The 15,046-nt window shown below is 42.4% G+C and overlaps 1 protein-coding gene across 1 annotated transcript in view; it reads right to left on the bottom strand.

The window, feature by feature from the left end:
* The window catches only part of LOC144107475 (uncharacterized), a 48,338-nt gene that overhangs the window by 15,478 nt on the left and 17,814 nt on the right, over nucleotides 1–15,046 (bottom strand). The window contains exons 8-16 of the mRNA XM_077640489.1: nucleotides 14,224–14,364; nucleotides 13,328–13,418; nucleotides 12,365–12,519; nucleotides 10,704–10,811; nucleotides 7,402–7,500; nucleotides 5,981–6,107; nucleotides 4,237–4,355; nucleotides 2,906–2,972; nucleotides 1,692–1,803 (exon numbers count right to left, since the gene is read on the bottom strand). Of these exons, the coding sequence (XP_077496615.1) occupies nucleotides 1,692–1,803; nucleotides 2,906–2,972; nucleotides 4,237–4,355; nucleotides 5,981–6,107; nucleotides 7,402–7,500; nucleotides 10,704–10,811; nucleotides 12,365–12,519; nucleotides 13,328–13,418; nucleotides 14,224–14,364 (1,019 nt within the window). The remainder of the gene's footprint in view (nucleotides 1–1,691; nucleotides 1,804–2,905; nucleotides 2,973–4,236; nucleotides 4,356–5,980; nucleotides 6,108–7,401; nucleotides 7,501–10,703; nucleotides 10,812–12,364; nucleotides 12,520–13,327; nucleotides 13,419–14,223; nucleotides 14,365–15,046) is intronic.

Below are 15,046 nucleotides of genomic sequence, written 5' to 3'. Positions count from 1 at the left end.
TGAGTCAAACCTACTAGCAGCGGCTGTAATTAGCAATATTTTATACTGACGGCTGCACTCTGCACCGCTGGAAGTGAGCGATTGGTGTCCTTTGTAAAAACTCGCAAAATTATTTATCGCGGCTACTTGCTCGCTATTGTTCTTCGCAGTTTTGCTGCGTGCTTCTGTGTCTCGGATTCCTGTTTGCCCAGTGTTGTTACGTTCCAGATTTCTTAAACAGTGACATTTTTTCGGAGCAACTGATTCAAAAGCCAAATATATACTTGGCCATGCTTTGGTTGGAAGCAAAGAAGTGTGCACTTCTTGTGAGCTGTGACACAAAGAATGGCTCTCTGATGAGTCCGAGCAGCTTTAAGCAGTTCATTTGATTGCCACAGATGGTGTAATAGCTGAAATCCAAAATTCTGGTTATTCAGCGTGCATTTTATTGAAACAGTCCCTGCAGGAAGCTACGTTCAAGTTCGTGTGATATGCTCATTAAAACTTCGTGCTGGGCCAGTTGGTAAGTCGTACGTTAAAGCTGAATAGCACAACCATACGACCATAAGACGAAAAAGAAAACATCCTGTTGTCGTATGTGTTGCGCTGTTTTAAAGGTGAGGTAATGAGGTGACAGTTTAAATGTAAACAAAAAAAAAGAAAGCATGAGACCTTTAGATCTCAGAGCTGTACGTTGGCATAAGGTTGATGCTATAGTAAGGGCTTCAGATTGATATCGTCCACCTGGAGTTCCTCGAGGAAATGCTGGGAATCAGTTGAGGTTGTCCTATATCGATTACCACGTTATAATGACAGCATGGCTACTTTCGCTGAAAACGGATATTTTACAAAATTTAACCATCCTCCCACGAAAAAAAAATTGAAGGCGGATATTGCTGCCAGGAGTTGTTTTCAAAAACTTCGATGACGTGGAATGTTTTACAGCGCTACAACTGTTGAATCAGTTTATGCAAACCATATCGGAGTTGTTGCATTTTTCATCTGCAATCACAAGACCGCCAGCAGGCTACACATACACTCAGATGACTGAAACAGAGAAGGGAAGGTGGGGAATCAGACTAACATGGGCTGTCGTTTGCTACGCCTCTGAAGAAGGCTGCGCCGGAAAGCGGAGCAATTTAGCCTTTGACGGTCTGCCCATAACTCTACTCATATGTTGGAAAGCGTCGTCGTGAACATGTCATTGAGCGCATGCATGATGGCAGGGAGACCTTGAGGTACAGCCTTGGTCAAAAGTTTAGAGCCCACGGGGTTTTGCTTCTTGGCCGTGCCACGTGGCTTGTTACGCATCCCCAGCGTTCCATACTTCTTGGATGCAAGAGGAACACTGCTACAAGAGCCTCACTACATGTCCTAGTAGCAGATCCTCCTGGGCTCTAAACTTTTGACAAAGGCTGTACAGGTAGCCCCAATGTGAAAGCGAACAGTCATTTTGCTCACCAGAACGAATTATGTTGTTATTACTGCAGTGAAGTTGAAATTGTCTCATTTGCATTTTCTGTCAAGATTTTCTGTCATAACAAAGAAAAATGGTGCTTCTCACACATGCATATAGAGTAATCACTGATCGAATGCGGGTCATGTGTTCTTTTTTTATTGTAGCTACCTGTATGTGCCCGTGAGAGCGATGCTGCTAGGCTCAGACCACGAAAAGAACGCTCAAGATTTCGCGCAAGCAATCGAGCACTCACATGCATTTTGGGTCATTGAGACACTCTTGTGCGCACTCTTCTTGCGTGGGCATCTTGACGAGGTGCTTCATGTTGTCTCCCGGGAAATAGTTGCGGGTGTCCACGAAACTGGCTGCAAGGGGGCAGGGATGCGGTCAATGACTGTGCAGTTTTTAGTACCGCATTTGCAGCATGAAGCCTTGCAAAGACCTCATAGTAAATGCTGTCATTGTGAAGGTTACGTTTTAAAAGGGAAGTATAGTGTAACACCGGGATATTTTGACAATCAGGGAGCCATGGGGGGCTCTTTTCGTGTAATCTGTTTAATCCTTGAGGATCATAATGACATCTCTTGACTGAACAACGCTTGTCACCATCCTAAACGAACACGCTGGCACGACAGCACCATGATAGGATGATGATTATGCATCGCGCTCAGGGTAACTCCGCATCTTGAGCTCGAGTAGAAATTATCTTTCCTCAGCCTCATTGGCCACAGAAGCACTAAGCGTCAAGACGGGCTAGTTCGTTGAAATTATCTTTCCTTACCCTTTTCCCTCAACCACTGTACCTCAATGTCAGAACCTCGTCACTGGCTACAGGTGGCGCTAAGCGTCATGTCAAATTAATCAAAGGTTAAGTTTTCAAAGTACTGCTTTTTTTTTTCCCCATGCCGGGCTTGGAAGAATCATGGCTGCTGTGACCCAATGTCACCAAAGCTGCAAACTCCATCATGCAGGGATTTCCCATAGAGCAGCGGGCTTCCAAAGCCCGCTTTCTTTAGGACCCGCGTACAAGTGCAAAATGTTGCTTTAACGAGTTACAAAAATTATACTGCTTCCCGTTTATTCTGAGCATCCATTCACGTTATCTCTGAAGTTTCCTGTGCCAACTACGCAGAAATTTAATAATGACGTTATGAAGGCAGCTGCACAGGAATTAATGGACGTGATTGAACTGCGAGGAGTGTCGGTCAGGGTCAGTTATGGTGGTAGTGATGGCGAAAACTTTATTGAAGCAAAAGTGTTCAGCCCGTAAGGCTCTGGGCCCCCCACGACCCCACCCGTGATTAAACGTTCATATGATGACGGTCCATGATGTCGATGGGTCAGCAATGAAGCTTCGAAATGCAGTGGCAGGGAGGGAGGATCGCAGTACTCTGAAAACTTTTTCACTGACTCTATGATGAGTTAGTTCATTGTCGGCCGTTTAAAATATGAACGGTTTTTGCTCACCGATGGCACCGGGGGCAGGCAGGAGCAAGGCCACGACATGGATGCTGCCATCGTCCAGGAAGCCAATCTGTGCAGGAAGCAAGGGCACATCTCGCATTTTTGCCGCTGCTCGAATGTAGTTCGAAAGACAGAATCCCTTGCAAGGTCTAACAACAAAAGGGCTTTAGACGGATATTGAGGACGATTCAATCAGATGTTTATTGTTAGTGGTTTGGATTTTTGTGCTCTTTTGATGTTTATTCGGTAGCAAAGACAATAATATTGGTAACGAATTTCAAGCTAAACAAAATTTTTTTCCTGCCACTGGATTGAAACTCATTACTTTGACATGATCGCTGACAGAAAATGGATGGCATTGTGCTCTGGCCTCAGGAATTTTCTGTAAAAAATTACTGATGAACAAAGTACTTGAAGTCAACGTACCTTGCCTGTGAGAACTAGCCGCGGTGTTGTTACGTGTATGTCATTTTTTTTCGCCCTTTTTAGCTTATAAAAGGTGTTTTCAGTGAAAGTATAGACTCTTTGTCACTGGAATGCTATAATCAATCTACGTCAACTGATATTTGTCCTTAGTGTCCATTTAACTTGATGTTTTGGATTAAGACAAGATTCAGCTGTCTTTATCAATTTTTTTTAGCTAGTTCAGAAAGCAACGACTGGTACTGGCAAGGGGTAATATAACCTAAGACTTGCAATACTTTTGCCCCAGTAGGACAAGCAATCAAGGCTTGATTCTCTTTATTATTAACGCGAAAACATTACAAATCCCATTCAGCCACGAACCCGGCGTCGACACGAAAAGTTAGCACACAAAACCTAATGATGTCACAGGGTCAGCCAATAGATTGTCAAAGACCTAAATGATAATTAGTAAACACCAATTAACAATTAATGGTCATTAACTAATACAAAATCAATACTAATAAGATAGTATTTGCTAATTAATAATTAATGTGCACTAATTGGTGCCTGGTGTTCTTAACTAGTACTGAAAAGTGCAGGAAATGTTTTTGCATTTACTGCACGTAAGGAACTTCAGTGCACCCAGCAATTTTATAACATTTGTTCTCAGTACTTGAAATTTTCAAATATCTGATTCTGAGACATGAAATGCTCGCATGCTGTACTCTGTCATGCAGGTATGGTGTGTACAAGTGTGTTTGTTCCATTCGCAAAGTACCGTTTTCGTGCAACACCTAGGGTAACACCATACTGTCCTGAACACCAGGAACTTAATCTCGGCTTCATCTCAAAACTTCTCTTTTCTCACTCACTCACTTTAAGAATTGTGCATGATCGGCATTGCAGCAGACTGGCAGCACTTTGCTTACCTGCGGCTTCGGTATGCGCAGGGGCGAGATCTTGGGCAGAGTGTACAGCTTCTCCCAGATAGTTTCCAGAAGTGTGTCGCGGTTCTGCCAGAAGACATCCTCGGTCACGTTCTTGTCACCTGTGCCACCGCATCAGCAAAGCAGCATATGATGGCAAGCTTACACTAAAGGTTTCAGGACATGCGTCCTGTACCCAGAGGCCACACTAGGGAACGCGCAGGGGGCATCAAAGCTGAGAGGTACACAGGGTAAATGTTCCCATGTTCCGGCAATGTCCCGCAAAACCCCACGTCACATGGCTTCCGACGTCATCGCCAATGGCGACGTCGCAATCACGTGGCTGCTATAAACCAGTTAGAGCACCACTGAGTTGGCACAGGTAGTGCTCGTAATCCGGGTAGCACAGAATATTGGAATAGCGTCACAAAAATGTTATGTAAGTTGCAGCAATGTTTCATTGGAATGTTACATTAATATTAATATATAATGGTAAATAGAAAACATTATAGTTTAATATTGAAAGTAACATTGTAATGCTGACTTTTAAATGTTAGCATAATGTTAAAAATTAACAGTGACTTATGGTGTATCTTAAACATTAACGTTCCAAATAAACATTGTTTTAATATATCCTTATAATCATTATTATAACATTTTAATCGCAAATATTAAGAAATATATTACAGATATTTCAAGCGTCAGGTCTAAAAATTTTTCCTGCTCTCCTTACAGAAAGATGTTTTTCAACTAGTAGTAATTTGCGACTAAATCTCTTAGATTGTGCTCGCCATATATTGAATGCGCAGCCCCACTATTTTGTAAGAAAACTATTACCCATTCGCTACTGTCACTGATGGGACACCCTCAATAATTGGTAAATAATTCTCGATTAACGAGCGCGAAAAAGATCTACCAACTAGCCCAACTCGTCACGTTAACGCAATTGGTAAATAAGCCTGACTCCATGTTATCCATTAGGAGGCGAGTGTGCAAGTTGTTAGCTGTGACCCTCGTCACCCTCGTCGATTCTTGCAAAGCTTTGTAAACTGCATACCATCACAACTGTCGGGCCTATGCAGGGTTGCTTCACCCTTTTCGAGAATGTTGCATTGATGTCGTTTTGTGCTTAATTAATGTTAGGGAAAGGTTATTCGAACATTTATTTGTGACATTACAAAAACAGTAGAAAAAAAATGGGCATTAAGAACATTGAATTAACGTTTGACAAAGACAAAAGTGTAACATTGTTGTAATGTTCCCATGCTACCTGAGAGTCCACGAGAAAGTAGAGAGAAAAATAGAATACAATAGAATATTGTAGGGTACAACTTAAAAAACAGCAGTTGTTAACTGGGTCATGGCTTGCTGGGTCTTGTATTACTCTGCTTACCAATCATGGTAGCAAACAAAATCAGCTCTTTAATGCTTGTCTACATAAAAAAGGCAGAGACATAAAAATTTTTGAGCTGATAATTTCGTCTTGTGATATGATTCTTGTTCAGGTCACGAGAAAAACTTCAACAACGGACTATTTTTTTGTCGCGGCGATCACGAATGTGGGTGGAGCTTCACTGCAGGCTTAAGTTGTATCTGACTATAGAGGAAATCGCAGCGCCTATGACAGCGTGGAATTATGAAATAGACATCATAGCAATGCCCCCTACAATGAAGCAAATCGCCTAACAATTTTTTCTTCTTGTAATTCGGCCATTATGCAGCGATACTAGGCAATAACTACACTTACTGATGAAGAGGAGGTCCAAGTAAGTTTTGGTGATAAAGCAGTCTCTGATGTCAAAGTTCCATAGGAATGTCTCATCCAGTTTGTCTTCCTCGACGAAGTCGAAGTAGTTGACAGCGTGTATTTCGGGCTGCACAGAAGGTACAGACAGTGGTCCACTTTAGCAGCACCCCGTTACACTGCAATGATGACTTCACACATCTTGTTCAGCACTCGTCACGAACCTTGCGCAGTTGCGATCTTCATTGCTGTTTACTGAGAGTGAGTGTGTTGACATATTTAGAATAATGACCTTACTGCGATCTACCTTTTTACCTCACTTGTCGCTTGATAGCAGAAACAAATGTTTTGTAGAAATTCTTGAATTCTTAGAAGTCTAGAAGAGCAGAAAAAGTCTTCTTTGTTTGAAGACTAGCTTTTGTCAGTTGTGAAGCTGCGTTGCAAAATGTTGATCAGAATTTAGCATGAACAGTCGTTCCTCTCAAATTTTGTTGGATAAACATTCTTTTGCAAACAGTTATTGCATATGACATGCTAAAATCAAACGCGCGTCTTGAACTTGACAAGAACAGACTGGGCATAATGAATTTAAAAAGATAAATGGCTTTTGACGATTACTTCTCAGAACCGCTATAACGCATCGCTCATCCCTGTGTGATAGGTTATTCATTTCTCGCACCACCAATGAGTCGAACGATCTACAATTGCTTAACATGGCAGAATGAGACCCATCCAAGTTTCAGCAACTTGGACATGCTTGTGATACCTGATTTCAGCACGCATGTTCATCGCAAGTAGTGCTTATTTTTATACCTTTTTATAAATTTCTTTAGGATATGGATTTGACTGTTTGGTATAGCTGTTATATTTTCTTTCGTCAACTTGTTAATAAATGTTTGTGTTACGTACTGTTCTTTGATGCCATTTCAGTGTTCTTTCATTTCGTGACAGGAAATTTTTGGAGTTACTGATTTTTCAAAACTTTGCTAGAGTGCTTTGTGCTCTCTTATCCTCCATGTGTTGTACTGATCATCCCATGCAATTTACTGTATTATGACACTGTACCTCTACATTTTATCCCCTTCCCATTTCCCCTGCTAGACTAGCAGCAGTCCAAGGCCACATTACTGCTGCCCAAACTTACCCCGTTTCCTCTCATTAAACTTTGATTTCTCTCGCTCTATATGTAATTCCTTCCCACCGAGGGCCGTTAGTACCCCCAGAACACTTAAATATGTATCTACGCTTGGGTGCAAAGTCATACATGAGCACAAAAACTGCATTGCCTGAATCTAATTCTATCGTTTTCTTGATTTGGCGTTATATTTCTGGCTTTAGTTGACAGGTGTTGGCATTTCCAGTTCTTTTTTTCTTTTTACTCTCCAATTTATGGGGGCTCAGACAGCCGTGTCAGTCGCACTCACCGTCCAAACTTGTTTAGCCGAGCCTGGCTTGGAACCGGCAGTCTCGCGTCGCAGAGGCACGAACTTATCCATCTGGGCTCCAGCAGAGAACCATTGGAGCTGAAAGAAGACGCAGTGTCATAAGCGCGTGGACGTAACTCTTCACTGGCTGCCTCACACTGACCAGAGCTTCAGAGCTCTGCAGGGGTGAGGAAGAAAGTGCTCCCTCTCCAGGGAGCACGGGAGCGCTTGGTATGCTATACAGGCAGCAATGCAGGGGCAGATGCTGGCAAGGGCAATGCTTTGTTGTCTAACACAGTAATTTTGTGATGTAGTATACTAGGAGGACCCTTTCCCAGCAGCTTCTGGCATTAAACTTTTTGTTTACCTGTACATATCCCCGAGACCCTTTAGAAAAGCTTAAGGCCTTTTTGTTGCCATGATGTCTTCATTCCTAGATTGCAGCATTGCAATTTTTTCTTATTCTAGATTTCTTTTATAATTGCATGCATTATTATCGTTTTTCGGACCCCAATCCCCGGCCCTTGCGGAGGGTAGTATGTCGGCGACTTAAACATGCTTGCCGAAATTTGTGCTTTTCTATTTAAGAAATGTCTCTCGATCTCAGAGTAATTGCATCGAAAATAAGAATAAATAAAGTACAATGCAGTTAGCTTCCCTTTCCCAGCAGCTTCTGGCATTAAACTTTTTGTTTACCTGTACATATTCCCGAGACCCTTTAGAAAAGCTTAAGGCCTTTTTGTCGCCATGATGTGTTCATTCCTAGATTGCAGCATTGCAATTTTTTCTTATTCTAGATTTCTTTTATAATTGCATGCATTATTATCGTTTTTCGGACCCCAATCCCCGGCCCTTGCGGAGGGTAGTATGTCGGCGATTTAAACATGCTTGCCGAAATTTGTGCTTTTCTATTAAAAAAATGTCTCTCAATCTCAGAGTAATTGCATCGAAAATAAGAATAAATAAAGTACAATGCACTTAGCTTTAGAAAGGAAAATCTCAAGAAATAGAGAGTAGTGCATGGGGGACTCGAGTAACTGCTATCCTCGGATTAATCAAGAAGAATAGTCGGGACATACATAATGTAGAGAATAGAAAATTACCAATGACCCGTTAGGATTACGGAGTGGGTTACAAGAGAGGAAAAGCGTAGCAGGGGGTCGGTAGAAAGTCAGATGCACGGATTAGGTTAGGGAAACTTGCTGACATAGACGGTGGCCTCCGCTGACGCAGAACAAATGTAATAGGCTATCAAGGCCTTTGTCTTTCAATGGACGTAACGGACAAGCTTTAAGTTCTTGTTTGCCCACCAAGTGGCAGAGTTATTATTCAGATTTTCTGTGTAAATTAAACTGTGGAGAGAGCACGTGTTTCCTGTCGCATGAAGCATATGGTGACATTAAACAATAATCTGAAACTATTGCTGGAAGAGGAAGCCATTGTGCATCACAGCAATGCAGGCATGCAAAAACAATGATCGAACATAACCAAACCGATGAATGCCTTCCATGTGGTGCACAGAGCAAGCTGCGACCACCATGACAAATTGTGAATTTGAAAACGGACATAAATTCAACAGTTTCAGTTTACTTCATCGTTCAAGATGGGCTTTAACATAGTTATGCAGAGGCTGCCTCTGGGCTGCGTCAGACGAAGGCAGTGGGAAGATGTCCAGCACTGTGTACGCATTGCCTCTAGGTAGTACGTATCTGTACAACACAACTGCATTTTCGTCTCATTCCTTCCGACGTCCTATACAGTCACAGCTTGAGACAACATTCTACCTTTGTTGTGGCACATCATGCATGACGTGCCTTGAGCATGACGTCACGATCGCCATGATGGAGATCCACTCATAGCTTCATCGAAGCTGGTTGCGGAGGGCAGATTAGAATAACACGCAGCTTTTCACCATGCTCTTTGCATCCATCATAGAGGATACTATGACGTCAGTGCAAGCCATCTGTACTGTGAAGCTATATTGGCAGAAACTACAGCTCGTGACAGTGAATCGAAGCACCAACCATCAAAGCTTCTTATGCGTTAGAACGATCCATAATTGGTAGTAACTCTTACTATATTGTGCACCGTCCGTGGCTATCATGGTCACCAGTTTCGGGTGCCATTCAGATGTTGGATACGCTTCGATACTTCGGACCCTGAAATATTAAGGCTTGCTGGAACTTGTGTTCAGGAGCCAGAATATTGTTAGACATGTTACCACTAGTTGCGAGTGCACTTTGAATTTTCTTGAATTCTTTACTGAAGCTATCAACTGTGAGGGCTTTCTATGAAGGCGTTTTTCAGTTAAATTTTGGTTCCCAACTTGAAAGTAAAACTTGTGCAGTTGGTTCGTTGTGCCGAGACAATGACAATGCCGAGTTAATGACAGCACTAAGAATAACAAGGACTTAGAAGAGGCACGTAAAACTAGCCTCTGCGTCTTTGATTAGAATGCTCATTATCACGCAGAGTGTCCGGTGTTGGCATTGGAGTGTGAAGCCTCATTTCAGAGGAGGCAAACTTGAAAGACAAAAATCTCTTCCACAATTACAGGGGGAGGGAAAGTGCGAGAAGACGGGTGGCAAGAGGAAAGCCGCGATAGCCAATCAGAATCGAGGGTTGTAGAGAGTAGAGAGGGGGCACGACGCGGCTCAGGCTGATTGGTAGACTGGATCATGCCACCTGCTCATGCGGTTAAACACGTTAGCGGGAACGGCTGCTCTGTCCGTGGGAAACACTAGCACTGACGCATACTCTGCCGTGTGACTCCCATTGGTCATCTGTGAATTTTTTTTTACCGCTTCTACGTCTTCACCATCTTTAGCGCCACATTTAATTTCTCTGCGCGAACTTTGAGTTCACTCTGTTTCCGTGCAGAAGCAGAAATGTTTAACGGTGTTTTTTTTTTGCAACACTTTGTGGACTCTGCAGACTAGTTTAGATTCCGTAGCTTTGTAATGCAAAAATACATTATAGTGCTTACCCACCAGATTTTTCACCTACTTTGTGCACTCCGTGCACTCCAGAGCTCATCTGGATAACAATAACACAAGTTATCATTGTTATCTATAGATTAGCTTGGAAGAAGATGAAGATAGCATCAATAGAATATACACAGGCTTCTGTGACCGATCGGTGCATTTGCATTTCGGCAGCAGATGCAACTTCTTTTTATTTGCCTTCGTTACTTGTGTTGCGGTTTCAGTGATATGATTTCTTAAAGCGCTATATGGAGAGGTTATGTGTAACGTAACTTCCAGAGCAATTTACAACAACTTTGTAACATGGTTCAGACTTACCGAGGTGAAGTAGAAAGTGGTGACGAGGCGGTCATAGCTGCTGCCCTCTATGGTCACGTTGGTCCTCACAGACTCCCAGATGTCGCAGGCCACACCGCGGATCACAGACTGTTGTTTGCAGAGCATATAAGAGAAGGAATATATATATGCGGTTTAAAACATTGCTGATGGAGCGCGCCTAGGTTGCTCATCATTCCTACATGAAAGCTCTTATAGTGGTCGCATCGTCTATAAGTGCGTTCTTTTAAAAATTTCCTATCACAGAGCCAAGCCACGCATAAATAGCCAGTGCTGTATTATTTATGTTGCAAGAATGCAAGGCGCGACATGGCCTGCAAGAAATTATCTGCGGAATGCTTTAATGGGGACTGCGTGGTCCCATTCCTGCTGCACCATCATGACTTAGCAACACAGAGTGCCTGCGCTAATTGCAGAATCATTGCCGTAACCAGTGTCCTCTTTATTCAATGCAGCATTGTGTCACCGTATTCATTTGAGGGTGCCAATATCGGGACTCTGAAGCATATAGTCACCTCATCTTAATTTCCCTACTTCCCATCCACAAGCTTCAGCTCTTGATGCTGGAGCCCTGGTCATGCAGGCGACTCACCACCTGGAATCTTAATCTCACTGTACATTAAAATTATTCTGACTGACTGACGTGACAATTTTTAGATCTCGCATAATTTATTTTTAATGGATAGTGTGGACAAACTGAAGTTTTCCTGTGTCAATAGACGACCGCATTATAGTGACAAATGCACTAATTTCAGTGAAAGCGGAGCATCAATTAGCCAGAAGAAGTCAGCATGTGAATTATAGGTATCGCCATTCATCGGTTATTTTCTCAAGCAAAATCCGGGTTTTTGTGTATGGATTCTCTGAGGCTAGTCTACACCGTTATTCACTTCGAAATTGTGATCACGGAGTCTTCCTTGTTTTGACGTCACGAGTTTCGTTAGAAAAGAGGCGAAACAATATTTTACTTTTTTTAAATCCAGTTCTCTCGGCAACCAATGCATATATTTTCCACCCAGACAAACATCAAAAACAATCGATTTTTACTGAGAAAAAAAAATTGATTGATGAATCACGCTAAATTTACTTTGTAAAAAACAACTGAAATGGGCATTTTTGAGCACTCTACAACCTTTTCATTGAAAATTGTGTATTCGACAAGAAAGTTAACAAAAATTATCTCATTTTTCTTTGTTAATTAGTAAATTAGGCACATTAAAAATATTCTTTCCTTCTCATGGATATACTACCCTATACTAGCTGAATCTGCGCAGTACACGCTGTTTTTCTCTTGAAGACCTATGAAACACCGAAAATATATTTTGCTCGTTACATTAGCTCACAAATACAGTCCTTCAAACGATGCAGCCCAGTCAGCTTTATATGGAAGGCAGTTCTGGAACAGTGTGGTAAGCAAACCCCGCATATACCCCTGGCCGCTTTGAGTGTCCGCGAGCACTCCCTCTATATTTGTAAACACAGTGTTGGGCTAAATTGTAGCTCTGATCAAAATCAGTCAGCACAGCTGGCTACAGCACGAGGTCCTAGGTGAGGGTACAAGTATGCCAGCGACCATTGTACAGGCTTGGTTCGCAGCGCTGTCTGCAGCCAATTAGGCATGACTTAGTTAATACAGCACTGACCTGGCCCACGTAGTAGAAGTTTCCAACGAGTTCAAGCATCTGGGCAGGAGACTTCATGGTCTCGATCTCCCTGTTCTCCATTGTCAGGGAAAAGTAAGACTTGGAGAGGTGGTCGATCTTGCACGTGCCCTCCTTGTCGAAGCTATACATGACGCCTGGAGAAATACGGGAGAAATACACCACAGAGTTTTAAAGTGAAATTCAGCATGGACTGAAAGCTAAGACAGTTGCGACATATACGAAGGGTACTAGGGAAACTAGCAGCTAGAGTATATTTGTTTTTCAGAAACTTTCTTTGTATTCAAGAAGGGCGTAGGTTCACTGCTTCCGCCCTGCTCTTTCGATGGGCAGGCAATAGCCCATTGAGTTTTATGAGCTATTTCCTTATATTCTTGGGTGTTTTTTGTGAACAAACCCTCGTTTTTATTTCACAAGAGCATTCTTATCAATAATATTGAACGCAGTTGCTATTGTTTATTACAGAGACTTCTACAAGAAAAATCGGTAGAGTGTGCTTAACGGCGTGAAAAATGAAACTGGCAAAACATGACTTAAAATTGGTGCATATAATAGTTCCATGGCTAAGATAACTAGTATTAAAGCTACCGAAGCTTATATCCATGAGGAAATATTAGTTGACTTCGATGAGAAAATCAAAAAGCAACAAGAAAACAGCAAAGCAGGTCTCAGACTAGCAAGCCAGTTGCATATTTTCTTTTCAGTGCCAATTTCAGATAAATGACAGTTAATTACACACAGTAATGAAAGTTTGTGTTGGGTAGGCCGGCCAGGTTATTTGAGGAACAAAATTAATTTTATATGAAGACCACACGAGAACCATCTCCAGCTTGTGAAGGTATGCAAAAGATGCAACTTAAGGGTGTTGGTTCTTTATTCTTTGAAACTGTAATGCCTAGAAAGTGCAAAGTTAAGCCTGTTTCCCTCACATTGAAAGTAACGAACCTGAGTTGAAGTCATGGATCTCCGCAGTTGTTTGAGCACTGTTCTGGAAGAGCTCCACCCTTGCTACCTTGTTGGTTCCATCGTACCAAATCTGCGGACAAAAAGCCGAGTGTGGTTGTTGCGGACCTAGGGACAGTTGTTACCGTTCAGCTGTTATCTCATTCGAAATATATACCTCCACCAACCAAAGCTCTGATAATCGCTAACGGATGTGCAGATTCACCATGCCAAGGCGAAAGAAATGCGATAATGCAGGCTCAAAGGGGCGTAGGTCTCCTTACTACCAAAGGGAACACATTGTCTGCCTCCAGAAGCCACTGTTTCCCTTAGTTAATACTGTGGCATCTGTATTGTGAAGAAATGCGATACATCATACGTTTCCAAAAGTAGTTAAATAGAAGCCTCCAAAGCAATGGTGATAATTCAGAAACTGCATAATGTTTGATGGAATAGTGCGCATTACTGTGGTTGCAATTCATTCAAACAACAGCCTTCGTAACGACCACGCATTTGTTCGCTCAAAATGCATGAATATGTAAATAAACGATCTACTGCGTAACAAAATGAAGAACGTTACAGGTTACGATTTCTAGCAGATCTGTGGATAGATTTATTCAATATAAATGGGCATTATTTAGTTCTAGAGGGCTCATATAAACAGACTACTGACGCCTGACCACATGGGGCATCTTTAGAGAGGTCGTAGACACAATCCAGTGGTGTCTAATCAATGTGAATAAAAACAGCTGCAAGGTGTGGGACTTGTCGCGCCTTATTTGCATTTGTGGAGGCATGAAAATAAGCAGTTTATATCTGTGATTATGTTAACAGTGGACCGTTATGTTTTATAAAAGCTATGGCTATAGTATGTTGCGGAGTCTGCCATTGCTACCCACCTTGTTGACGGTGACGTGCTCTTCCGGCGAGCTGCCCGCCTGGTAGTAGATCTCGTACTGGAAGGAAATCTGGTTCGGGATAGTCGGCAGCTTTTTGGATGAAGGGTTCTTCTTGCCCTCGCAGCCAATGCCAGTCTTAAGCTACATTTGAAAGCACAAAGACAAAAAGGGAGTTTGTTAGCTTATCCCAACGAACCAATTGCAGGAATGAATAGGCTGCTCTATGCATTTAAATGGTTTTTATCTCCCTTGCACTTAGTGAGTTGTAAAGAGTATGCATGCAAAGGTAGAGTGAGCCGCCGTTATCATCTAATTTAGGAGCATGCTCTTACTCGCCGCATAGCGCTGGCAAATCAAAATGCAAAAGTAAGGTATCCATAAGTCAGCATGCAAATTAAGATGTTATGATACCCTTAAAGGCATTTCCTGTGGCGCTTAGGAGTCGAAATTGTATGTTCTTTCTGCGGGGTACATGCGGCCACATGCTTTACTGTATGATTTAGACACATACGGTGATCTCAGAATGGTCAAGCTCGGTGTGGGCTTGAATCAGCAGCATATATAGTGATTGACTACAGCACCGCGACAAGGGACGAAGAAGGAAGGACAAGCGCATCGGGAATATGCATGGTGTCTGTACCCCACCTTGTACGCCTCTTTGAAGGATGCCCTGCATGAAATATGCAACTCTTATATGATGTCCAGTGTACAGCACTCTTAAACCCGCAGGAATTTGGTGCCAATATTCCTGATCCGCTTGTCCTTCCTTCTTCATCCCTTGTCGTGGCGCTATTTCCATCAAACAATGCACCAACTAGTTCAC

Source organism: Amblyomma americanum, chromosome 10 (genome assembly GCF_052857255.1).
Source record: "Amblyomma americanum isolate KBUSLIRL-KWMA chromosome 10, ASM5285725v1, whole genome shotgun sequence".
In the NCBI taxonomy this organism is placed as follows: Eukaryota; Metazoa; Arthropoda; class Arachnida; order Ixodida; family Ixodidae; genus Amblyomma; species Amblyomma americanum.
Note: the sequence above shows the minus strand (reverse complement) of the source record. Positions and strands in the feature narration are given on the sequence as shown.